Source organism: Hermetia illucens, chromosome 2 (genome assembly GCF_905115235.1).
Source record: "Hermetia illucens chromosome 2, iHerIll2.2.curated.20191125, whole genome shotgun sequence".
Lineage (NCBI taxonomy): Eukaryota > Metazoa > Arthropoda > Insecta > Diptera > Stratiomyidae > Hermetia > Hermetia illucens.
Genome location: NC_051850.1, coordinates 87552414 through 87578871, shown reverse-complemented (window position 1 = coordinate 87578871; position 26458 = coordinate 87552414). Strand labels below are relative to the sequence as shown.

General features: G+C 38.9%; 1 protein-coding gene across 12 annotated transcripts in view; it reads left to right on the top strand.

Annotated features, from left to right (window-relative positions):
* Positions 1–26458, top strand: part of LOC119650260 — a 286586-nt gene that overhangs the window by 211253 nt on the left and 48875 nt on the right. For all 12 annotated transcript variants that reach the window (XM_038052862.1, XM_038052864.1, XM_038052863.1 and 9 more), the window contains 3 exons: positions 7289–7511; positions 7567–8251; positions 8304–8456. In XM_038052862.1, the coding sequence (XP_037908790.1) occupies positions 7289–7511; positions 7567–8251; positions 8304–8456 (1061 nt within the window). The remainder of the gene's footprint in view (positions 1–7288; positions 7512–7566; positions 8252–8303; positions 8457–26458) is intronic.

Below are 26458 nucleotides of genomic sequence, written 5' to 3'. Positions count from 1 at the left end.
GATTTAGTCGTTGATCGTGCTGCACATTTGATGGAGTTATTCGAGATCAGCTTTCTTCTGATACGCTAGAGAACATAGAACATTTTGTAGGGCATCGGATGTTTGACCCCATGTGCTATAATGTGCATCACTAGAAAGAACAAGAATTAGGGTAGAGAGACCATTAGAACCGACTAGATATTGTCAAAAAAACCCATACCAGATGACTTTACATGGTCAAACACCTTGGTCGGAGTCTTATCCTGCTCGTTATGGTTATTTACGTTCTTCTTTCTACGCCCCCACAACTGTTATCACTTGCATAGCATTAATGATTATAAAATTGAACACAGTTTAAACACCACAAAGTAGTGAACAGGAGATATACAGGAAGTTAACGGTAATTTGAAAAATGCGGCCCATGCCGTTGTCAGGAAAATGTTCAAAACTCTCCATGTTACAGAATAATAACCGAATTGGATAGTAATTTGAGCATTCCGTCGGTCTGCCTTTAGTTTTGTGGAAAACAAAACTTTACTAAAACTGGTTCACTGTCTGTCTGCCACAAACACTTTTTGCGAACTCTCGCGAAATCTGATCGAAAGGCTTGAATTCCACGTGGGGTTTAAAAGGGAATCTTTATACAGACAGAAGAGACATTGTAATTTTATCATCAAATCATTTATCTAGTTTGACGATTTTGAGTGTTCTTGGTTCGATTTCATATTTCTTCGACTCCCTCATCAAAAAAACTCTTAATGTTCCCCCATCTTGTCGGTGGGATAATAATGTTAAGCATGGAAGCACGAATTAGTGTGGCTCTTATAATTTGAATTATTTAAGATTTTGTTGTAAACAAAATTATCGGTTAACTATTTGTCTGTCTGTCTGTTGCTAGAAAATTTGAACCATGAACCCATCGCATGCGGTGAATTACATCGCTAAATGGTGAGTTTAAGGGGGTCATCCCGTGTATAGGCCGTTTTTTTTATAATTTTTTTGTGAAGAACTGGATAAACATAAAAATGCGAATTTTTCTCCATATATTTATTAATATCTTGAGCATGCGTAATAATTCCACCCCGATAGCTTAGTTCTTTACTGGAATACAGAACAATTTATACACCTATCTCACAAAAAGGTGTTTTTCTCCTCCCACGCTAGAGGCCGCTACGATCATCCTAAAGAAAAAAGTTAATGGCATTTTAACGTGCAGACTTAACTACAGTCCGCAAACCAGGATTATTAAAAAATATTAAATGCTAAATTTTTGACGCCACGTTAAACTTCTGTTCTTATGTTCTGAATAAGTCGTGAAAATTTCAATGGATTTCGTTGGATAGAGTTTGGGCTATGGCGGCAGCAAATTTTCAATATGAAGTTTCGAGAAAAACGCTTTTAAAAGGTAGAATGTGATTTTTAGTCATAAAGTCTTAACTGATCATTAATTTGCTATACCTAGTCCATAAACCTTAAGTTTCTTCAAGAAACACATGTAAAGCCTTGGCTTCAATTTTTGTGCTACTAGTGAAGTAGGACCGACAAATACGTACTTTATTGCGGCGATCGACACAAATCTCGCATGTGACTTATTACGTGTTTAACACTATAATTTCCGAACGACTCCGAATATCAAAAAATCACTTTGTCCATATATTCCACACTATATCTGCAGATACAATTGATGCAAAAAAAATTTGATTTCGCGGATCCGACACACGGGATGACCACCTTAATGAAAAGTTTTAAAGAGTATTAAGCAGGTACTAGTTTTGACATTGATTGCAAAAGGTGAGCAGGTCCGAAATGGTCAATTACTTCAAGGACTCGTTCTCGGAAACCACCCACCCGAAAAATTCGAAAAAAAATCATGGTGGCCCATGTACGTGGTATCTAGGCTCCGAAATATTTTCGTTACGGGATCTGCTCAAGTAAAATTAATAACGGCGTATTATTATATTTTGAAAATTCGCTGCAACATTGGTCAGGGTCAGCCTAGTCAAGCTTATCAATTTCGTCGAGATACCGAATTCTCTCATGGCCGTGTACAGTTTTACCCTGGCTATGCTATCATAGGCGGCTTTAAAGTCGATGAATAGATGGTGCAACTGGCGTCCATATTCCAACAGTTTTTCCATCGCTTGCCGTAGAAAGAAAAAATGAAACTATCGTGTACCCAATATTCTGACACAAAAGATCAGCAATACTTCTTATGCCGGAAACGTGGAGCTTCCGATTTTCGATTTGGTTTCTTATATCCTGATACGGTTATTGCATCATTTACAGGACCGATATTTTGACGAGTTTTCCTAGTCAGCGTGGTATGGAACTGGGAAAAGTTCACTCGAATTTAGCATAGTGGAAAACCCCGACATGTACTTTATTTATTTCGTTCTCCTGTTTTGAGTAATTTTGTTTTTATTTTACCGTGAATAAATACCTTAAAGCCTCCTCCTTCACTTAGTCTGGTATCCCTCCCACAATGGGGGGAGGGGTTATTGTCTTACACTTAGGTGGATATATGCACATATATGCATGCCGTTATGACGGATAATTTCATAGTGTTTCAGTGCACAGTTTGACTGAAAGTTTACTTCACTACTATGCCTCTCAGCGCAAAACTGTCTAAAATATGAACGTCGTTGTTTCGGCATCAACATCAAGTTGATAATATTCTTCATCAATATTTTGCTTTTTTATATACTTTGATTGTCATGAACCCCTATGTGAGACACAATACCAGGAACCGAAATCGCTCCCTGACAATGTGTTAAAACTCGTGATGTTCTACGCAATGTACTTTTATTGCGGCGCACGCGTCGGCCATCCAGGGATAGTGGGTTCCATCATATGGCCTAATTCGCAGTGGAGTTGTCCCCCTTTCTCAATATGAGACCCATCGATGGTTTCATTGATATTTATCTTCACTCAGACTCTACAGAGACTGCAGGGACTGCCCGAAACAGTTGCTCGTTAAAGCCGGCGTCTTTAGCCCCTTTAGCGCGTTGATAGCAAATTTAACTTCGCTTATATATAGAGGAGTCCGTAACCGCATGTCATTCGCTAGAGGTGAAATTTTACCGGATGTAATACGGTTGGGAATCGTATCGTATGCATCTTCCAACCCTTGATCGTCTTGGATGAGAAGTCTACCGTTAACGTCCCTCAGAGCACTAACAAAAAACTTACGGCCATCTGCCAGCTTTTATGCTTTTCTCGAATTGTGTAGCTACTCATAGAAAGTATTCTTCTATACTATATTGGAAATCTATTGCGCTGCATCTTGATCTGAATCGCAATCTGGCCGTCGCGATCTTATCAGAAATCAATTCCCACGTGATGAAAGGAGACTCGATACCGTTGTTGTGGAGCGTGCGCACATTTCAGAAACCAGTCAAGGTCATAGTCTTGTATAGTACGAGTTTTGACCCTATGGTGAGACGTTTAGAGCGGAACAGTTTTTGTAAGCTCAAATAGGCTCTGTTGGCTGACAACAACCGTGCGCGGATTTCGTCATCGTAGCTGTTATCGGTTGTGATTTTCGATCCTACATAGGAGAAATTGTCAACGGTCTCAAAGTTGTATTCTCCTATCTTTATTCTTCCCGTTTGACCAGTGCGGTTTGATGTTATTGGGTGGTTGGTTTTCGGTGCTGACGTTGCCATCGTATACTTTGTCTTGCCTTCATTGATGTGCAGCCCAAGATTTCGCGCCGCCGGCTCGATCTGGATGAAGGCAGTTTGTACGTTTCGGGTCGTTCTTCCCATGATGTCGATATCGTCAGCATAGGCCAGTAGCTGGGTGGACTTAAAGAGGATCGTACGCATTTACCTCAGCATCACGGATGACTTTCTCGAGGGCCAGGTTAAAGAGAACGCATGATAGGGCACCCCTTTGTCGTAGCCCGTTGTTGATGTCGAATGGTCTTGAGAGTGATCCTGCTGCTTTTATCTGACCTCGCACATTGGTCAGGGTCAGCCTATTCAGTCTTATTAATATCGTCGGGATACCGAATTCTCTCATGGCTGTGTGCAGTTTTACCCTGGCTATGCTATCATAGGCGGCTTTAAAGTCGATGAATAGATGGTGCAACTGTTGTCCATATTCCAACAGTTTTTCCGTCGCTTGAAGCAGAGAGAAAATCTGATCTGTTGCTGATTTGCCTAAAGTGAAGCCTCTTTGGTATGGGCCAATGATGTTCTGGGCGTATGGGGCTATCCGGCCTAGCAAGATAGTGGAGAATATCTTATAGATGGTACTGAACAACACGATACCTCTATAATTACTGCACTGTGTGATATCTCCCTTTTTATGTATGAGACAAATAATGCCTCGTTGCCAATCGTTAGACATTGATTCGCTGTCCCATACCTTGAGCACAAGTTGATAAACCACTTGGTGTAACTGGTCGCCTCCATATTTAACCAATTCGGCTGTAATTCCATCGGCTCCTGGCGACTTGTGATTTTTTAGCCGATGAATTGCACGGACTGTTTTTCCTACACTTGCTGGTGGCAGTATTTGTCCGTCGTCTTCAGTTGGCGGGACCTCCAACTCGCCGATGTTCTGGTTGTTCAGTAGCACATCAAAGTACTAAACCCATCGTTCCAATATGCCCCTTCTGTCGGAAATCAGATTTTCCTCTTTGTTTCGGCAGGATGAGCATCGAGGTGTATAAGGCTTCATCGTGCTGACTTGTTGGTAAAACTTCCGCGCCTGGTGCGGTTGCTCCTTGTACTTTTCTAGTTCACAGACTTGTTGGTTCTCCCAGGCTTCCTTTTTCCGTCTGTGACGTCGCTTCTCCGCTCGACAGAGTTCGTGATAAGTCTCTGCGCGTGCCCGCGTGCTTTGAGAATGCAACATTACTTGATATGCGACATTCTTCCGTTCCGTTGCTAGCTTACATTCATCATCAATCCACCCGTTCCAACTCCTTTTACGGCTGGGGCCAAGTATATTTGTGGCCGTATCAATGATAACGTTCTTCAGGTGATTGTGAAGATTATTTGCTGATGTTTCATCTCCAGGTCCTCTGTTGACTGCGGTTATTGCGGCATCCATTTCCCTCTTATAGGTGTCGTGGAGGCTTGTGTTGTGGATGGCTTCAGTGTTATCTCTCACCTGATTGTCAGAGGGGATTCTGTTCGAGCTCGGAACACCATGCCAACGAGATAGTGATCCGAGTCTATATTGGCTCCCCTATATGTTCTGACATTCATCAAGGCTGAGAGGTGGCGGCGTTCAATCAACACGTGATCAATTTAGTTGAAAATGGTCCCATCTGAAGAGGCCCACGTATGTTTGTGGACCGCTTTCCGCTGAGGCTCTTCTCCAGGAAACCGGTCCCTGTCCAATGCATCTCCTGTACCGCTGTTACATCAGCCCTATATTGGGACAGGGTATCGACTAGCTGCTTATCAGCTTCATCTCTGTACAAGAAGCGCACGTTCCATGAGAAAATGCGCAAATCGTTATTCCGTTGTCGTTGCCGGGTTCATCGTTGTGTAATCCGTCCAGCCGGAGTTCCTGTTGTGGCTTCGTAACAAGTTGTTTTCCGTGTAGGGTTGTCAGCCCTACCCAACCCCCAACCTGGAGGACCAGTTGGCAATTTGTCCCGTTTTTAGGCACGTTAGACTCGCCTTCATCCTTCTCCGTCTGCAGCTTTTCGTGAAGAAAGAGCTTCCAGCGGTCACCACGTGGAGGTGGAGATAGGGTTTGGTAGTAGAGCTATTGCTGTTGGTTCAGCAGGCACGTCCCAAGTTTTATGCTCCGTCGTGGGTACCAATCCACGTTTCGCCCTGGGATCTATACTACCCTTTGACCACGAAATCTCTTTTAATTGCCTTTTATGACTGCAAACAAGCACGTTATTGAAAACCGCAGACAAATGGAAAGCAGTGTCAATATCTTATAGCGGAAAGTATACCAGCAAATAGGTATATTAACGTGTCGGAAAAGCGGAAAACTTAAGCTACTGAAAAAGGTGACAGAAAGTAATAAATAGTACTCTTATATAAGCGTATTTAAGTACAAGCAAAAAGTAAAGCGTTTCACCTCTGTTGTTATATTTTGTGACATACTCATGTATATCGCACAATGTGACAACCAATATTGTTGGTATACAGCGAAAAATTGTTTTAGGAGAGAAGAAGTTGAAGAGCTCGGATCTAAACACGTATGAGACTATACAACGAAAAAACCAAAATATTTGTTCCGACGTAATACACGTAACACAAGGAAAATAAAGAAAATGAACTTAACCGAGCGCAGTAAAAGTATTGACTAGAAAAATTAACCGGTTCTAATTAAAAACCAATCAACTTGAATGTAAGATAATGCATCGAATTGGAAGGGTATTGAATTACATAGGAAGAAATTTTGTCCCCTACAATGACTTCCGGGAATCATTTTTCAAGGAATCATGCCATATATGAACCTGTAGTTCAGGCAAGTGTTCCAGATGTTCAACCACCTCAAGGTTTACCGATTGAAGAGGCCTAGAAAGTCGATGTTGGACATTGCTTTTGAACAAACTTTTGTGAATTGCGGTGTCACGTTGTTTTCGAACTGCCAGCTTCTTCAGTGGGTCGTTCCACTTTACGTTCAATTCATTGCCTTATTTTCTACCTTTCATATATAAGGACTGCACTCATCGAAATCGCTACCCTATTTTTGCGATTTTACGGAATTTTTCGCGAAGTGAAGACAGATAGCTTAACGTTACCAGTTCAACATTTCGGTGACTTTGTAATTCAGCAAAACGTGATATTGCCAAATATTAACTTCGTCACGATTCCTGTTCAAAGGTGCTGAAAAGCACCTATTTAACCAGAAAAGTATTAAAAACTAAGAAAAAGTACTAAGGTAGTGACGAACATCAAAAGGTACTAAATTTAGTATCTTTGGTACTAAAATGTCAACACTGACAACCATGTACAAAGAATTATCTGAAGTCTGCTGTCCACGTCTAGCTTAATAACTTTTTCAAAGACTTCTGCAGAAAATCAATCGCAGTAAAATACTGTAAAAACTAGGCTCAGGCTTTCACAAAAACTTCAACTTCCTTCCCTTCTGTAGGCGCCTGGTGGTTAACATTTTATTGATAACTCACTGTTGTTTTTTTTCAAGTTACTGTTATATCCGAATGCACATAAAAAGGATTTTATCTTTTTAAAACTTATTCAGTTCATATATGAAGTGGCAAGAAGTTCCGCAAACACAAAGATTGTATCCTTCTCAGAAATGTTGATATTAGTCAATAGATTTTTCACTTGGACTATTTATCAAAATTTTTCAAACTATTTTGCAGAACCCATCAATTAAAGACTACAATATATCCAGTAAAAACTCATCACCAGTAAGCTCGCGGTCTTCATGGTGCAATGCTGGAGAATCCCTTGCTCCTAACGACTGCAGCAGTTTCAGCTTGAGTAGCAGCGATGAAAGCAAGGATAATCAAAATGAAAAGGCATCATTCAAAGTATTCGAAGACATATCTTCAATAGCAACCACTGATAAGCCTAGTCAACTTTGTAAGCAAAATGAACTACCAATTGTTACAATCAAAACAACTAAATTTTATTGTAGCATCACTCTCAACTGAAACCCCGAAAGCAAATGAAAAAAATAATCAGAGGACAACAATGGAACGACCTGGAACACTTTCAAATATCGCTGAAACAAAGTTCGCCGAAATGGCAGCCGCGGTCAGCGACATACTTTTAGATGACGAAACTTCCCCGACTGATAGTTTAGTAAGCAGCACAGAATCAGAGGAGATGATGCTTAAAAAGGAGAAAGCCAAAAAGAAACTTATTGAGGATGCCCGCGAAAAGGACATAGATGAAATATCACCGGAAATTGATTTAGTCAGCAGTCCAAGATCGCCAGGGACACCAACGCATGCATCCAATTCACTTTCATTGTCAGATGCTGGAAGGGATTTTTTAATTGATGACGAAATCGCTGACCAACCTGCACTTCTATTCAGCGATAAAGCCGATTTGGCCGACGCAAATCAAATGCGACATTCTTTAACCGATACACCAACTTTGATGGAATCGAACTCGATTAAATCTTCAGCACAAATATCAAAGCCGAAATTACCATCATTAATCAATTTAGAAAACAGTAATAGGACGCCTAAAATCAAGAGACGGTCCACCTTGCTATCAAAGGCAGAGTCACTAGATACATTGTCCCCTTGTGAGTCAATTGCATCCGATGATTTGATGATGGATTTTGAAACTAGCAGCTTGGATTCAATAGATAGGTAAATTGTTGCACTTTCTTGACTTGTTTATTTTAATTCAATTTCTTGGTAGGCTATCACATTCGATCAAGAGCCAGAGTGGGTCAGCTTTGAATGGGATTGACGACTTACAGTTATTTTCGGAGTTAGATGTTAAAAGTGGTGAGCTAATTCGTGAATGGAACAACGTCTTGCGAATTCATCGTACAGGCAACGACAGTATAAGGTAAGCAGATGATATTGAATATTTTTTTGTCTTCAAGATAGATATCTAGTAATAGGCAGTCAAGAGGCGAGTAATACTTTGCAATTCACAATAAATATGCAAGGGCTATTAAAATAAAGCGGGAAAATGGTATTCTTGCATCGTACCTACAACCCCAAATTGGATTCCCAAATCGATCAGAGAAAATTTTCTAAATGATTACTAAAGTTGATTTCGTTTTATACGGATCGCAATCTAACTATTACAGCACAGGGTAACGGTGCTTACAATTGTGCTGTCTGACTCCCTTTGCCAAGAAAGTAGCTACGTTCATGGTCAAATATGAGGGTCACTCACAAGATGGTCGTTAGGGAATTGCGAGAGGGAAGCGATTTCTCATGGCCGTAGGCTTCCTCGGGGACTTAATCTCGCAATTATGGAGAACAAAATTCGCCCATGCTATTGATAAAATCCTCCAGCAGCGAATATAAAAGGCGGAAAAACTACTTCTTTTGATGTTCCAAAGCTATTTCGCTTGCAGAGTTGCCTTTTATACTTCTTTCTATTATTCATTTGCGGAACTCTAGAAAGATCATCATTAAATTCATTGAAGCTCCAATGAGCCCTCGGTGCAACCTTAGGACGAAACGAAAAAAACCCACAAACGTTTTCTTGGAAAAAAAACTCTGAAATCTTTGTAAAACCCTTTCGATGTCCGTTGGCAAGGTCCTGCCAAATACTACTTATTCAACATGATATTTTGATTCATTATAGACAGCGTAAATAGTCTTGGAATGATATCAGCAATAGGAACCTATAACTGTGTAAAAAGCGGCATTCTGACAAGTTTAAATGTGCGTTCGTTGAGTGTCACCCCAGCTAAATAGACCAACTTTAAGCTGCTTAATTTGTTACAGATCTGCCGATCACTCTGCACGTTATCAGTGGGGTCTCCTTTTCCTGTATCTGCTTCTAATCTTACTACATGTCATTGAAGCATGTGTAGATAATATGACTATGTTATCGAGTTCTGGGGACAACTTGATTGCCCACCGATGTACTCTATTCCCACCTTTCATCCTATTCCGCGATAATCTTACTTCATGTGAACTGTTGCCAACGGCAATCGGGTCATTCCTGCTATGCTACTTCATCGAATATTGTTCTCTAAAGAAATCATATTTGAAGTGCACTTATGCAGAGCACTGATACAAAGCTCCAAATTATTTACTTTATTCTGAAGTGCATATAGTAGGATCGATCTAATTATCCTTTAAATAAGGAGTCCAGCGCTCGGTCTTGGTAGCATTCTAGGGGTCAGTGCTCCCCTGTTATATCCCTTGGTCGCTGCACACTCCGCATGTGATTTGCATTAAATATTTGAGCGCAGGCTAATAATGTATAAACGTTGTTTGAGTTCCCAGTCTGATCTTCATAGACGTGCACTTTCTTCGCTTGACGATAAGTACTACTTCCGTGTTATGTTTTGCGAGCGATAGACCAGCGTTCTCTAACCAGGACTTAATATCATAAACTGCCTCATAAGGAAAAAGCTCGAATTCTCCGAGAAGGTGTGCAACAATCGTCACTCCATTGTCGTTCGCGAAACCAATGGAGACCACACCAGTATGAAGATCCAGCGTCAGTATCCCCTTAACGAGAACTGTTTTTCATAGTCATCCTAGGGCTAACCCTTGTGGAACTCCACATGTCGCTCGATATTATATAATTTCAGTCCTTCATCTGATACGCAGCACAAAAGCGTATCGGTTAAAGGGAGATATATCGTCAATCAGACCTACGTGTTATCGTTCGCGACTACCTGAGATACATTTCAGCTCCCGCATGTTCTCTCGAGACGCACTCCTCTCCTACTATTCTGCGCCAAGTGCCCTTGGGGGACCCACTCGTCAGCCATGTTAGTAGAGTGGATTCTACAGCATGGTGTAGATTGCAATGTCAATTTTTAGCCGTTTTAGCCCTCAAAATCCGCTACGATTTTAACATAGGTGCAACATGTGACATTTTCATAATATGTCGCTCTGATAATGACTGTAAGTTTTTCCGTAATGCCCCTCCTGCATAGAGCGCTCCAGATACACTCCTTATCTACGCTACTGAAAGCTTTCTCGAAATCGATGAAGAGCAGCTGCAGTGAAATCAGAATTCAATGTCAACATAGATAGTTTCTGGTTGAACCTATAAAATGTTGAAAATTTTCAAATTTTATAAAAAAATTTTGACTTTCAACAAAAAAATGTGAATTTTCAGTAAATATTTATATTTTTATACTTTAAACAAATGTTTTGTTTATTTTAAGAAAAACACGTTTAAAGTTTCAATAACGAAAAGTCAATAATTGTATCGACTTAGAGCCATTTAGCGTTTCTATCCGAAATGAATCAGAATGTGTGAGATGATGAGAAGGCCAGAACTCTCTCTCCAGTAGAGGCACGGTAACTTCGAAGGCTAAAACTTCAAAATTATTTCAAATTTCGATTTGATATTTTCACTGTTTATTATACGGAAGATTATCAAAAGATTTAGATGAAAAAAAATTATAAGTTTCCTGAACCGATTACAGGTATTTTCCCCTGTTGGTAACGATACGCAACAGGTGCTCCGACCCAACTAAGTTAACTAAGGACTCAAATGCGTCCTTAGCTGTGTTAGCCACCTGACTAACTGCATTGGTCGTAGACCACCCCTTTCGAAGATCGAACTGATCTTCAGAAAAGTGGTCTTCCATTTTTGGGCAATCGGAAGTAATCTGTTATAGATTATTCGTTCGAATAGTTTGCCAGTATTATTTAGAAGGCACATCGGCCTGTAAGACTAAGCTTCACGAGGATTAGTATTAGTTTCTGCTTTTTACATTGTGTGGGAAATGATCATTCTTTAATACATGTGGTCAATGCCTGGACAAATATATTTGGAACTTTGTAGGAGATACTATCCTGACCCGGGCGGTTTATTCCCGACTATTTTCTTCGCAGGTTAGGGCAACAAATTGGTGGATAGCGTTTGCTTTTGATTTTCAAGATTATAGTTTTGTAGGCGCCACCCCAGGGGCCGCTTAAAATGTTTACTCTTAACTCCATGCCTCTTTGTATTCTTCATGTATCTGCTCGTATTCAGATCAGTTTTTGTTTCGTTGACTGCGCCTTCTAGGCTTGAAGCCATATCGCAAGGCCGATTTCAGAGTTCCACCAAAACTTCGGCTTCTGGCATACAATATATCTTTTTGCCGATCTGTAAGGCTTGCTCATCTGCGTCTCCTCGTCAAAATTGTTGGCTTTCAGCAACTGCCAATTGCCGGTCTACTGAAGTTTCTTGATGCGACTTGTCGCGTTACACACAATGGTGCGGACTTTTCAGTGCGTTTGAATTCAGAGTTTTGCTAGATTGCACCATAGAAATGACTCCCGTCATTAGTGAAAATAAGGTGGAGAGTTTATTGTCTAGGGATTGTTGGAGAAGTCTGGAAGATCTCCTGAATTGGGTTGACCGAGTTGATACACGGATAAACTTCTTGCGGGCCACCTTTAGTGGTTAGTAGTTTAGAAGAGGGTTGATATATGGGTACATGTTTTTGAAATTCACTTCTAAAGTTTTGTGTAAAACAAAGCTTATTAAAATTGATTCACTGTCTGTCTATCTGCCTGTCGCACGCAAATTTCGTGCACGTATGGGAACTATGAAGTCCGACGTATACAGTAAGTAACATAAATTTAGGTGGAGTTTAAAGGGGCTCCGCGTACATGCAAAAAATGATGTCATTTTCTTTCACCTAGTGTACTCATGTGGGGCACCAAATGAAAGGTCTCGATCAGTATTTTTACAAGAGGATTTTACTTTTGACGTAGATTGTCAAATGATTGAGTGAGGGGTAAAAATGTGCAAATTTTAAATGAGACGGAAAATTATTCAATCTAAAAATCTAAAAAAATTTAGGGCCATTCTTTTACATGAAGTCTAGGCCTCAAAATATATCCCATTTCGATATCAACTCAAATAAACTAAATAATAGTATACTACCAACTTTTCCAATTTGTCCGGAAAACTCCCTTTAGGTTCATTCTAGGTTGTAGCAACGTGGAACACAATACCGCAAATTTTCGGGAGAATCTGGTTATTAGTGTCAAAGCTATAGCAAGCGTAAATTGAATGCATCTTAAGCCATACAAATAAGGTAATGCCGTCATAATTAACGAGAGTAATTGACAATCCAGTGTAATATTAAAAATCCGTTTGTGAAGATGTGTGTGTGATCCCTTTTTAAGGTTTTGTATAAAGCAAGACCTTGTTAAAATCGATTCACTGTCTGTCTGTCTGTCACATGCACTTTCCTCCGATCCGAACGGAATTTGGTGGACACATGGGAACTATGAAATTCCACGCATACCGTGAGTGACATAAATTTATGTGGAATTTAAAGGGGACAAACATGCAAAGGGGATGTAAATTTTTTTCACCGAATATAGTTATGTCGGGTATCAAATGAAAGATCCCAATTAATACTTTTCGAAACTGATATTAGTTTTGATGTGAATTGTAAAGTGCGCGATCAAAAAGTGCACACTTAAAGTGAGACAGAATTCATTTTCGGAAACTACCCATTACAAAAATCTGGCTGTTGTGCTTATATTAAATCTAGACCTCAAATACACTTACTAACAGTATATCTATTATCATCTTTTGCAAGTTGACCGAAAACCCCTCCTTAAGTTCATCCCAGGAGTACTAAATTCAACCAGCATAGCGGACAGTATCGCACATTATATTACCAAGTTTCGGGGAAATCCAACCATTAGTATCAAAGTTATAGCATCTCAAAATTATCAATTTCGCGCGAATTTGCTGCATCTTAAGCCATGCAAAGAAGATGCTGACGTTATAATTAACGAGAATTATTGACAGTATTAAAATTACGTTTATGAAGAATCTTATTCTCCCTAGCCCGGTTTATGTGACACAAAACCTTATTAGATTCGATCTGATGTTTGTTTGTCTGTCACTCCCGAATTATTCGGAAACGACTGGATCGGTTGTCACGAAATTTCGCGAGAATGTGTGGCCTGTCAATCGCTTTGCATATAGCATTTTGTACTGAGTGTAAGTGGGGGGTCCTCATACATGCGAAAGGGTGCAACTTTTTTTCACAGAATATGGCCATGTTGGCCATATGAAATGAAAGGTTGAATTAGTACTCTTCGAAACTGGTCCCATATTCGATGTCCGGTGCAATGTATGGGAGTGAAGACTCAACATATGACACTCAAAAGATGTAACAGGTCTGGTTCTCAGAACCTATCCGACCGAATAATCTGAAAAAGTCACATTCTGTTCCCATATCTGCACGAAAAAACTTAATAATACTATATTAGCATATTTTAGAAATTTATCCGGAAACCCCCCTTAAGTTCATGCTAGAAGTACGGTGATGTAAGGGATAACCATTACTTTGGAAAGTTTAAAGTAAATCCAACTATTATTAAAAAAGGTATAGAAGGTGAAACTTTTGCATTTTATATGAATTTCATGCAGTCTAAAACGTGTAACGTGCCTAATTCTTTCAACCAGCGGTATTCAATATACGTACTTTATATGTACATATGCATACTTTTATGCACGAAGTTAATCGAAAATAGGTATACGATAAATTTATATACATGCATATCGAATACAGTATTCGGTAATAGGCAATGTTTGTTTGTTTAGGGTGAGCCTAATATCTATGTCGGTAATATGTACGAATATTTTGTAGTTTGAAAAAAATATGAAGGAATATTTTGGGATTTTAGCCATATACGAATATGTATGAAAGTTTCTCACATAAGATGAACCCAAAACCTTTATATCGAAATGCCAGCTTCCGGTATTCTGATTTTCTGTATCTTGTAGGTGAGCTTCTTTACATTTGCTAATAATGTTGAACTCCTAGCGTATGTGGTTAACTATTATCAATATAGTGCTTTCTAAGTCAAAGTATTTATGTACATGGCACTTTAAAAAAAGAGGGTAATTGAATTCTTAACTATGTACACACGGAGTTGTCACACACTCATCGTTCCTCACATAAGGAAACACAAAACCTTTTATAACTGAAGTGCCCAGCATCTTGTTTATTTTCTTCGCCCCGCTCACTTGCTGATTTTTCAAATAGAAGCGGTTCGACTTCCAATTAAACAAATCTTATGCGAAAAACAATCCTTAATTATTGGGCACCATGGTCGGTTCCGCCAGTTGAAAGCAACGGGTCGCTGCCGTATTTTGTTTAGATAAGAGAAGAAACCGCTTTGAATTGCTTAACTTTGTTATGAAAATCAACTTCTTTCAGCTTTTCATTCTCTTTTGCATGGATACATGTTTTCTTAGCACTATTGCCATCTTTTATTACCCTGAAATTTTGCCCAAAATAATACATGTCTGGCTTAACCCTTTTATTAACATATATTATGACATACAGACAACCCATACGCGTGTGGAAGGAATTTCTGAGTAAAACATGTAACGTAATTCTATTTTGCCTGGTATCTATGCTCAACAGAGTAGCATAAAATATATTAGGAGAGACAAAGGCCAGAAAGGTCATTAACCATATTTACATTTAGTTTTAATGTTTACTGTTGCCAAAGTCAATTAAATCTATTATTTCATGCTCATTCGAGATTCGCTTTGCTGTATTTTGGAGGTTGTTAATACACGGAATTGGGAAGCTACTGCCAAATGGCTTTTTTATACAGGAGCCCCAGTGAGGTGATTTTATTTCGAGCTAATCTTCATTTTAGTGAACAAGAGGTTGCAGAAAAATATATTAGTTTCTCTTTAACATACATATATTGCACCACTGTAAATTAACGCCGGTTAATTTGGTACATAGAAATGGAAAATATTTAATTATACTCTTTAATTGTATTTGGGTGAGTTGTTTTAGATGTGCAGATTTGTTATGTCAGCAACAGTTATTATAATCGCTGCTGGAACATAGGTTAATTGAATCTTCCTGCTGTTTCAACTCTATTATTTGTATTCTATATAACATGATACACTGACTGGGTACTGCCAATAATCTAGGGGTGATTCTCATTATTCGCCGCATCCTCTTCATATAGTTCTTCTTTTTCTTCAGCCTTTGTCCCGTTCACAAGCGGGGTCGGCTCGATCCTCTTCATGTAGTATATAATAGTATCTAGATTGTGGTACTTATAGCAGTTCTAGACTGCAAAGTAACATATTTCTCCTAAAGTAACTGCTTTGTTTACAAGGTTCTGGAGTGATACGTATAGTAGATAATTTTACGTGGAACGAGTCACGTGAGTACTTTACGAAAGTGAAAATTGGATCGCTCTACTATACGGGTATGGACTCAAAAGTGTGAAATGGGTTGAAGCACGATGAGACTGATGAAAGCAATTCAAAAATCATTAACCAAAATAATGGTAATCAACCCATATTGGTGAAGAATAGTAATTTGACTTCTCTCCATCGAAAACCTGCCTAATTATGAAGGTATTTACATCTTCAGAGAACGTTAATCTTTCCGTTATCTGTTTTGGTTTCCAATCCTAAACCCAGACTTATGTACAATTTGCTCATCTTGCCGCGATCCTTGCCCTAAAAATTGCCATTAACATCCTTGTTTAATTATCCAAAACATTAACCGCTACCGGAAATAATATTTAACAGCTTTCATTGGTAATACAACGAGTAATCATCTATAATGCCGTGTGCAATGTTATTATTTCGATTTTCGCCTTAGCGAGGCTAACCTTCATCTTGTAATGTGTCAATGCTATAATTCCGGCTCATTTGCATGAAACAAATGTATATGGGCATGCAGCCACTTGCAAAAACTTAACTTGTCTCTGATGTCACATTAAACGAACCATAAGAAATAAACTCGTATCATTTCTGCAGAGTCAAGCTCATGTCGGAAATAACGTAGGTATATAAGTCACTCGGGAGATGTCTTATAATAAAATTTCAGATGTAACCGAACCAAATCTCCAAAGGTGGGATCAAGAGGCGATAGAAATTTGGTATTTCACAATGATGTACATATAAATTGTTTCAGTGCAAGAAATTGCCATGGTTTCCACGCCCTCCTGAAAGAATTGTATTAAGATATTCGTTGAATTCGTGTCGCTTTCCAATTCGTGGTTTATTCTTAATTCAAAATCGAATAATTCGAAACCCCTTCCCTGCGATTTTAACGATCATAAGAGTAGCTAAAAACTTGGAAAATTTCAATTTATTAACAAATGGAATTGCAAAAGAAAAGATAGAAATACCTTCACGACAATCCTCTGGTTCTTTTACATATTCTCAACTTTGTATGTCACTCTCTCCCATCTTTAACCACTTAAGACAAAGATCTAAAAGTAGGCTCGAAACATAAGAAAGAACTGAGCTCATAATGAAAGACGGTAATTACTTAATATCCGATTCAAATGTAGTGGCAACTTGTTTGCAACATTTCTGCAAAAAATCACTAACATGTGTGATTTCTAATGCAATTACGGCTGAAGTACCTTTTTGTGTTGGGTCGGTAACTTTATTCCTCTCATTCAGTAACCCCTCTTAACGCAAGCGCCGGATGCTGGAACAGTGTTCCGACCAGGGTCTATCATTTTTATACTTTCATACTCCGACTTACTAAGCTTTCTATTGTTTCCATTCAGAAGATTCACCGGTACCATTCAGGTGAAATACTCATAACAAAAATAGGTCGCGGAGTTCACAGACTGAAGTTCATTATGTCAAGCTTCAAATCACTCCGTTAGAAACACGCAATGCTTCCCACAAGTCATCATTGTTGCTTCAAATGAAGCACACCGTTATTTAGTTTTGGGGTAAATATACTTACTGAAACAAACAACCGCACATGATCCAATAAGGTGAACAGCCTGAACCGGTTTACGTTGGTGGAGCTACTGATATTGTTGGGTAGAATCAGTGGCGTGAAACGCCTTTGCTTTTTTCACGAACGGGAGATGAAATTGAAAGTAATGAGTCTGTAAATTTTCAAATTATCATCGCGCTTTCAGGATCCCTAAGGAAGGAATATCTGGGCCAGAATGTATTTTGATCTTTGAATTGGGGATCATTTGAAAACCTCGCTTAGTTTACATTCAATCGAAAAAATGAATAAACCGTGCTGGTTTGATATGATGTCATCACGCAAAGAGCTTGAGTTCTCCACAATTGTTTTTTTTTTAAATTTAAATATAACTAAATTTTTCTAGATTAGACATTTGCGATTTGTGGGTGATTTGTTCAGAAGTTTTTACGCAACAGAAGGCGTTAGATAGACTTATGCGAAATTTCAGAAATTTGAAACTCAATGATTATAATTAACCTTTTACGTGACTGCTGAACAGCGTATACCGCCGAGTGGCAGTTTTTACGAATACACAGCACGTTAATAATAAAGTCCAAAATTGTTTGCCTAATTCTCTCTGAAGAGAATAAAAGTTGTATTTGAATAGAAGCAGAATTTTTCCTTGTGTAACGTATTAAAAAACGTTGAATTGCAGAATTGCAATTGTTTGGCATGATTCCAGTGATTATCCACCTGATACTGATTTTAAGGCCGTGAATTAATCATGATTCATTGGGGGCCCATAACTTAGCTCTAAGATCATCGAACACATACTTTTCTTGAGATTAGTGTACTGCCTCTCTGTAATATGCCTAATATGCTTTTGAAACCAAATATGGTACGAAATTGATTCGAGAAATCAGGAGCTCAACCGTGAAAGGTTAACAGGTTTCTTATGTCAATCATACAAGAAAAGTCTTTGGACGTGCACACACTATTTCATCAAAACTTTTGGCGTGTTATCTCTTTTTGAACAAGTTGTTCGAGATAATTTCTGCTATGGGACGTTAGGAAAACATCATCAGCATAAAGCGCTAGACGTTGGATGTCCCGTATGAGTCCTTAACAAGAACAAAGACGAGTTATGAGAGGGCGTTTGCTTAATGAATACCAATAAAGGCACGAAGCGATTTTGATACACCCGTGACACTTCGAGCTTTACTTTTCCGATCGCGGTAGAGCAGTTGGATCCAGCGCACTAGTTCTTCTAGCACTAAATGTTATCCTACAGCTTAACAGATGAGTTCGTGTGGAACATGATCAAACGCTTTCTCCAAATCCAGAAATGCAAAGAAATGCAATGTAAAGAGGGCGATGTTTCTTTCCATGAGTAACGGCGCAGTGTGTTTTGCGTCAATAGTTCTTGACAAATTCGGCTTTATTCACGGATATTTGGACTATTTCGCGGATACGGTTGTCAAAAATACGTTCAAAAATCTTCATGATATGGGAAAGTAATCGGATCGGTCGGTAATTTGAACATTCTGCTGGACTACCTTTCTTTTTTCATACTGAAACTGTGATATTTTCTTGCCAGCTCTTCACTTTCCAGAGCTCAGATTCGATGTCATCAGGTCATGCTGCTTTCCTCGATTTCATTTGTTTTATGACTTCCTCGATTTCAGTCACGCAATCAGGTGGAACTGCTCCAAAGATCGGCAATGCTTGTGGAAGGGAAGAATGAACCAATTCTTCAGGCGAAATCTGCTCAAATTATTCTCGCCACCTATCCGTCGCGGTTCGAGGTCAGTAAGCGAAGTACCGTTCTTGTCATTAACGCAACAGAAGTGTTCGATATCCTGTGCGCGTTCATACCGGCTTTTGGCAAATCGATACATATTTCTCTCATTACTCCAAGTGTCTTGTTTATCGTAAGATCTTCGTAATGGACCGCTCGGGTGACTCAATCATTTTCTTTGCTTTCCGGTTGGCATTCTTATAAATTTGCCAATTGACGAGTGTTTTATTGTCGAAACACTTATGATAATGGCGTTCCTTTTCACAGACCTTCATTTCAAGATCGTCATTCTAAAGCCTGTAAGTATTTCGGTTGATGTGGCCGCTTTGTGGATTGCGTCTTTAATTTGGTTCCAGATTTCTTCCACATTGGTAATCGCACGCGAAATCGCCACCAATTCATGTACGGAGAGCCAGTGCATTCCTCACGCTGTTTTATCGGTGACTTGATTTGTAAGACGGTGGTAACGTATCGGCGTCCCCCCTATTCCCACTAAAACATGTAGGAAAATGAGACAATCGTTTAATGAACCATGTATTCGTAAGTACAAACTCATGGGTGTTCGCAAAATCGACTATACGCTCACTACCCTCATTGCGCGCTCCAAACCCCTTTCTTCTATGGCAGACGGTAACAGCCGTTTGCCTTTCCACCGGCATGACCATTAAGGTCGCCTGAAAATAGAGAAGTTGATATCCATTTTTACCGCGTTCGCGTTCAATGTTGCATTTGGCACCAGACCATCGGGTTTCTTGTAGAACGAACATATCAATGCAAGTTGAGAAAAGAACTAGGTGTTTTTCCTTACCCTGTAAATATTTTTATTTTTTCCCCCGCATACAATTGTCTCGGAGACCACGTGCCTTCTTCCTTAGTGCTAGTACCTAATCATCAATCATCACATCAATGCACCTTTTCCGAAGGGTTCATGCAAGTTTCTCGGTCTTTCCAATCAGGGTGCCAATATTTAGCGTGCACACATGTATTTGGTTTGCTTTTACTTGGAGTAACTTACTTACACCCTGACGCCATCCATGAGCCAAAAACATTTTTCGACAGGACCGAGGCCCGTCCTGCTTGTATCTTAATCCTATAATGTTGTTTTTAACAACATTGGATACATTTTCTCAGTCGGCCTGTCGCGGGACCTGTCACCAAGGAAGATCACGTAGGATTTAACACAGTGGAATAACAGCAACTATACTTTATTTATTTCTTTCCGTGATCTCCGCATTTTATTTTTGTTTTACTAAGGATAGTACAAAGTACATTGCCTCAAACCCTCCTCCTTTGCCTGAGCTTGGGGCCAGCATACTATGTTAATATCATGGTGGAGTTTAAAACTTACACCGATCTTTGATTAGATATAAATAGTTTATCATTAGGGATAAAAGCGATGATGGTTTTGACAGTTTGTAGGGGACATGTTTACGGATGGATTTTCGTCATCTGAAGAAGGACGAGCCGTAACTGTCAATGGAGAGCACTATCGTTCGATGTTGGCCGATTTTTCTTTTTCATGGAAGTTTATGATGTTGACGTGGATGTTATTTATTTTCAAAAAGACGCGCCATCTGCGATCGTAACCATGAATCTATTGCGCGGAAAGCTCCGTGAGTCGTTCATTTCAAGAAATGGTATTTACAGACAGGTGCCAAGATCATATGATTTAACACCATTGGACTATTTTTTATAGGGTCGTGTTAAATAACAGGTTTATGCTATCAAACCCAAGACTCTTGATGAACTTGAAGCCACCATTGGCGCTATTCCACCGGAAATTGTGCACCAAGTCGTCGAAAATTGGTGTGTCTGGATCAAGCAATGCAAAAAGAGCCGTGGTGGCCATTCAAACGATATGTTATTAAAATTATAAATGCCATAGAATATATTATCTAATAAAAACTAAACATTCCGCACTATGTTTTATTTAAATTTTAACCCCTATCATTTTTATTAGTAAAGCCCACATAATATTTTATATAGACGAACATTTGGACAAGGATCAGCTAATTTCCAAAATACAGAAAGATGTTCACCAAAGGATACAAATTTTTTGTCAGTTTTTATTTAATAATTCAATATTAATTGTGTCTAGATAGCTGAGTGGTTAGAGCAAAAGGCTGTTGTACGGAAGGTCGCGGTTCAAATCTCACTGGCGACAGTGGAATTTATATCGTAATTTGACACCAGATATCAGTCGACTGTGAATGAGTACCTGAGTAAAATCAGGGTAATAATCTCGAGCGAGCGCAATGCTGACCACATTACCTCCTACAATGTACTGTAGTGTACCGTTACGGTCTTGAATGAAGTGCTCTAACACACTTCAAGGCCCTGATCCAATATGGATTGTTGTGCCAACGATTATTATTATTTATTCAATAGTAATGAATTTCTCCTCTCTATTTTTATTTATAAACAAAAGCCTCAAATTTGGATTTCCTTGCTCCAATGGTTTGTAAGAATAAGTATGAGATGTGAGACGAACCCTTCAAATGGTACTGCTCTCCTTAAATCAGGGATGTACCCGTCTCTATATAGCTTCGTGCAAAAAATAGTCAGTTTACAACTTTTATAGTGTGTCAAATTCAAGACTAGCCGTTGTTGCGCTAACAATAAAGTGATATACAACACATCCAAGGATACTGACACTTTTAATAATAGTGGTAGTTGTGGTTTAGCCTAATAATATATATAACTTCTATTAGGTAATTTCCCAGATTGGTCTTTTTGACGGTAAATATAAAAATGCATAATTCCTGTTTTGTATTAACGAGGATTGCTTTTACTTAGCCACTTTCTCTCATTGCAGAACGGCTGGCTGAAGCATTTTTGATTGTCATTTTCCCTGACTGTTTTATCAATTTTGACAGATACTAGTCAAACCACACATTAAAGGCAACCTACTGAAATAGACTTATCTCAAACGAAAAAATCCGTTTTGAATCTAATCGCATTTATCGGAAATGAATGTAGCGTTAACGGTGTATTGTTTAAAATTTCTACTTCACGAATCTTCACAAAAAATCTCTTCGGAAGCGATAAACTACATTTTCATAAGTTAAAAGTCTCACTTGATGGACCTTATATTCCCATTACGAAGAATACATAAAGCCTTGTTTAAGGGCAACATCGTGCTCCGCTCAAATTATGTTTTCACACTATTAAAAGATCATCATCCATCTTAATCAATGCAATCAACATTCCAAACTAATAACGTGATACGCTAGCGCTACATTTGAGATCAGATAAGCCTTTCATCTGTTACTCTGCACATCATAAACCGGTTCGTGTGCAAAGACATCATAATGATGACCTATGGAGTTGAAGTTCTGTTCTGTTGAATGTTGATATTCAATTCTACATTCACTAGTTTTCTTGGCTTTAACAAATTTTACATTATATACATATTAAGAAGCGCCTCCAGCTTCCCCACTTTCCTCTTCAATTTACTGAACACCGATGAGCAGGCATATCAACTCAGGTTGCTAAAAAATGTGGTGAACTTTTTATTTGAATAAAGAGTTAAAATTTAGCAGAAATCCGGCTCATAGGAGAGATAAGGAAAATCGTTCTAAGGCCAGAGATGACAACTTCGGCAACTAATTTACTGTCCAATTTTCTTGTGCGTCTTTGCCTAATTTTCATATGGTCTAATTTTTCCACCAAATTGATGTGTATTTATTTAGTAGACATTTTTGCAAGGAGAGGTACTTGATGGTATATCAGACCTAATTTCTCTCCATTTCCGTGTTTTCACCTCGATTGCTAGTTTTCAATTGAATGTATATATTTGTATGGATACTGCGAATATATGATATAAAATGTAAATACTTGAAGTGTTATAGTGACTTCTAAAATATGGAATTGCGCGCTCTACATATATACATATATATATATAAAGCTGAAAATAATCAGGGTGATACCATACACCACATATATGAAAATAAAATAATCGCTAGTGGTTACTTTACTCAATATCCACCAAAACCCCTTCTTGAATAATGGATTTCATAGTCAGATGCTAATGCCGGAAAGGCCTTCAGTGAATACCCTCATTTATTATTATCATTCTGTTAAGGGAAGTTACACTACGTCCTAAAAGAACTATTGTGCCCTTTTACTGGTTTTATAGTACCTATTATATAACTATAGTATGCCATAGCTACTTGGCAACCGTCATTTTAATATATTTCCCACTTTCAAGGTACCCCAGGTGATAGTTTAGTCGCCTTCTTCTTGGGGAAACTTAAACAGTCCTTTGTGCACATGGGTCCGTATCCACTCATAACCACCCTGGACTACTCCATTCCTATAGGTTCGGCCACTATAGTTCATTCAGTCGTCCCTTTTCATTTTTTTTAAGGTCTCTCCAACCTGTTTTCAACTTCTTATCGAAATTAATCCTCGTTATTACGTTATCCCTTGGTATCAATAATTTGGGATACCGCCTGGAAAAAATATCAATCTTCCATGGATTTAGGCCGCTTCCCGCCTCACTGATAGTTCTGGCTATTCTTAAGATCACCCTTTTTCCCCTTCATCTGTACGTGCAGATGAAGAGGAGTTAATCGCAGAAGACCTCCAGGGATGTCTTTAGGCATCCTCTCATTGTGCCACTGATACATACGCAAACTAGTCTTTAGAATTTGTGGAATTCCCTGGCTGTTGTGCTAAGTTTAGTTCTTTCTGTTCAGATAACCCACGCACAGGTAATCATAGGCCTTATTAATGCAGTGTATATCCAAAGTAGTATCTTCCGGATGGAACCCTTTTTTTCCCGCAGTGGATCAAAGCCCTCGTAACTTTCCGACAAGTGTTTTCGACTGCGTCTTCCAGAGTAATCGCCTCATATTCAGCTGATGAATGTTTCTTTAGAATTGGATTTAGAGACTCAATTGGGTTTGCTTTTGTTATAGTTTTCTTCATATTCTTATTTGTTATATTTTTCTTTATATTTACGTTTTCAGCGACCCGTTATTAAAATCGGTTTACTGTCTGTCTATCTGTCTGTCTGTCTGTCCGTCACACGCATTTTTCTCGGAGACGGTTATAGCGATTGACACCGAATTTAGTAGAAAGGTGGGAACTGTGAACGCTATCGCATACAGTGAGTTACATCCTTCTACGTCGATACATGCAAAAGGGGAGGTAAATTTTTTTTTCATCACATATAGTCATGTGGGGTACCAAATTAAAGGCCTCGGATTGTACTTTTCGAAGCCGGTCTTAGTTTTTACTTTCGTTGGAAAGGTGGGGAGTGCGAGGGGTTGAAAGTGATCATTTCTTTAAGGGGGCCATTCTCAGAAACTACCCAACCGAAAAATCTGAAAAAAATCATGAGGCTGTCGCTATATGGTGCCTAAGCTCCGAAATACCGATATCTCTTTAAATAAAGTTAATAATAGTATTATACTATAATATAATAGTTATTGGCTGCAAACCCCCCCTTAGGTTCACTCTAGCACCACGAAATTTTGCAGTGATGTTGGCTAAAATATAGAGCATGATCTTACCAAGTTTGGTGGAAATCGCACTATTACAAACAAAGTTATAATACGTCAATGTTTTAGGTTCTTTGAAAATTCAAGACTATGAATGTCAATATCATCCGAAATTGGATACTCCCACATAATGTATGCATATATTATGCGCTACGCGCTAAGAAATACACAAAATCTTTCGTACCGGACTTGTTCTATTCTTAGCCTTCACAGATATATGGGTATACCAGTGTAACTTGATAGTTTACTCAAATTATGCATGCTCCAAATGTTTTGAAATAAAAGATTCCTTTTATTGCTTTTAATTTTATTCCTCACTTTGCTAGTTTAGACGTGGAGCTTGTATCTGTGAAAAACTTCCAAGTTCCTTTAAAAATTAAATCTGGATCAGCAGCAAATTTCAACAAATTTTCTGATACCCTCTGGAAAACCTGAGATATTGTACGTATGGTATATGCGAAATGTCATATGAGGAATGTCAGAGAATTAAATATGAAAGAGAGCATTGCATTGTTGAAGTCTTATGCCCCGATGCGTTTCAAAAAATTATTATTTCCATGGACAGTTCTAAGCTATAATTTAACCTTGCCTATTCATCAATAGAAAAGAGAAAATAATCCACAGAATTGTCCATAAATTGTGATTCCAAGAAAGCCGGGAAGGGACTAAAAATAAAAAAACTCGACGGATAATTAATATACCTGGATGAACTTATTTTCACGACGAATCGACCCTAATGATTTTATTACTACTGAAATCCAGGCCAAAGGATATATTTGCAAACGGCAAAACTTCTTTGCAATAGGCGTCTTCTGGTATATATATGTTAATGCGGAAATTCTAATTGTTTTAATGACCAAACTAAGAAATTTGAAATTAGTTCGAGGTAACATGGAACTTATGTGTTTAAGTTAGTGTTTGTATTGCGACGGTTGCTGTTATGCACTTTTCATCCATTTTGCCATGGGCCTGGCCTACTTGAAAAAACGTTCCTCCTTTCCAAAACTTAATTTTTTTCTGATAAATCAAATTCATTTCATGCTCTACATCCAAATTAGATGTTGGGCATCTTGCCTACGAATTTATAAAACCAAGGTTATGTGGAAGTATCTATTCAACACCTAATAATGACTTCTTTTTTTTCTTTTTCTTCAGCCTTTGTCCCGTTCACAGGCGGGGTCGGCTCGTCGTGATCGGCTTCGCCATTTGGCTCTATCGAATGCCTGATCTGGGTGCAATCTCGAGGCTTTCAAATCCCCATCCAGTGTATCAAGCCACTGTTGCTTAGGTCTGCCTTTTGGTCGTTTACCATCGACTTCGATGTTCAGACCAATCTTGGCAAGTGAATTCTCGTTTGCACGAATTGCAATTGACCATACCATCGAAGACGCCTCTCCCGCAACTTTTCCTCATTTCAGCGGTAGCAACTGTAGATTTCTAAAATTAAGGGATTTTCCGATTTCGTTTTGAAATCATCAACATCATGATCAACGGCGCAACAACCGGTATCCGGTCTAGGCCTGCCTTAATAAGGAACTCCAGACATCCCGGTTTTGCGCCAAGGTCCACCAAGTCGCTCTTCCTAAAAGTTGCCTGGCGTTCTGGCCTACGCCATCGCTCCATCTTAGGTAGGGTCTGCCTCGTCTTCTTTTTCTACCATAGATATTGCCCTTACAGACTTTCCGGGCTGGATTATCCTCATCCATACGGATTAAGTGACCTGCCCACCGTAACCTATTGAGCCGGATTTTATCCACAACCGGACGGTCATGAAATCTATGAGCGATACATAGATTTCGTCATTGTGTAGGCTGCGGAATCGTCCATGCTCCTGCAGGGGCCATAAATTCTTCGCAGGGATTATTTTCTCGAACGCGGCCAAGAGTTCAAAAAT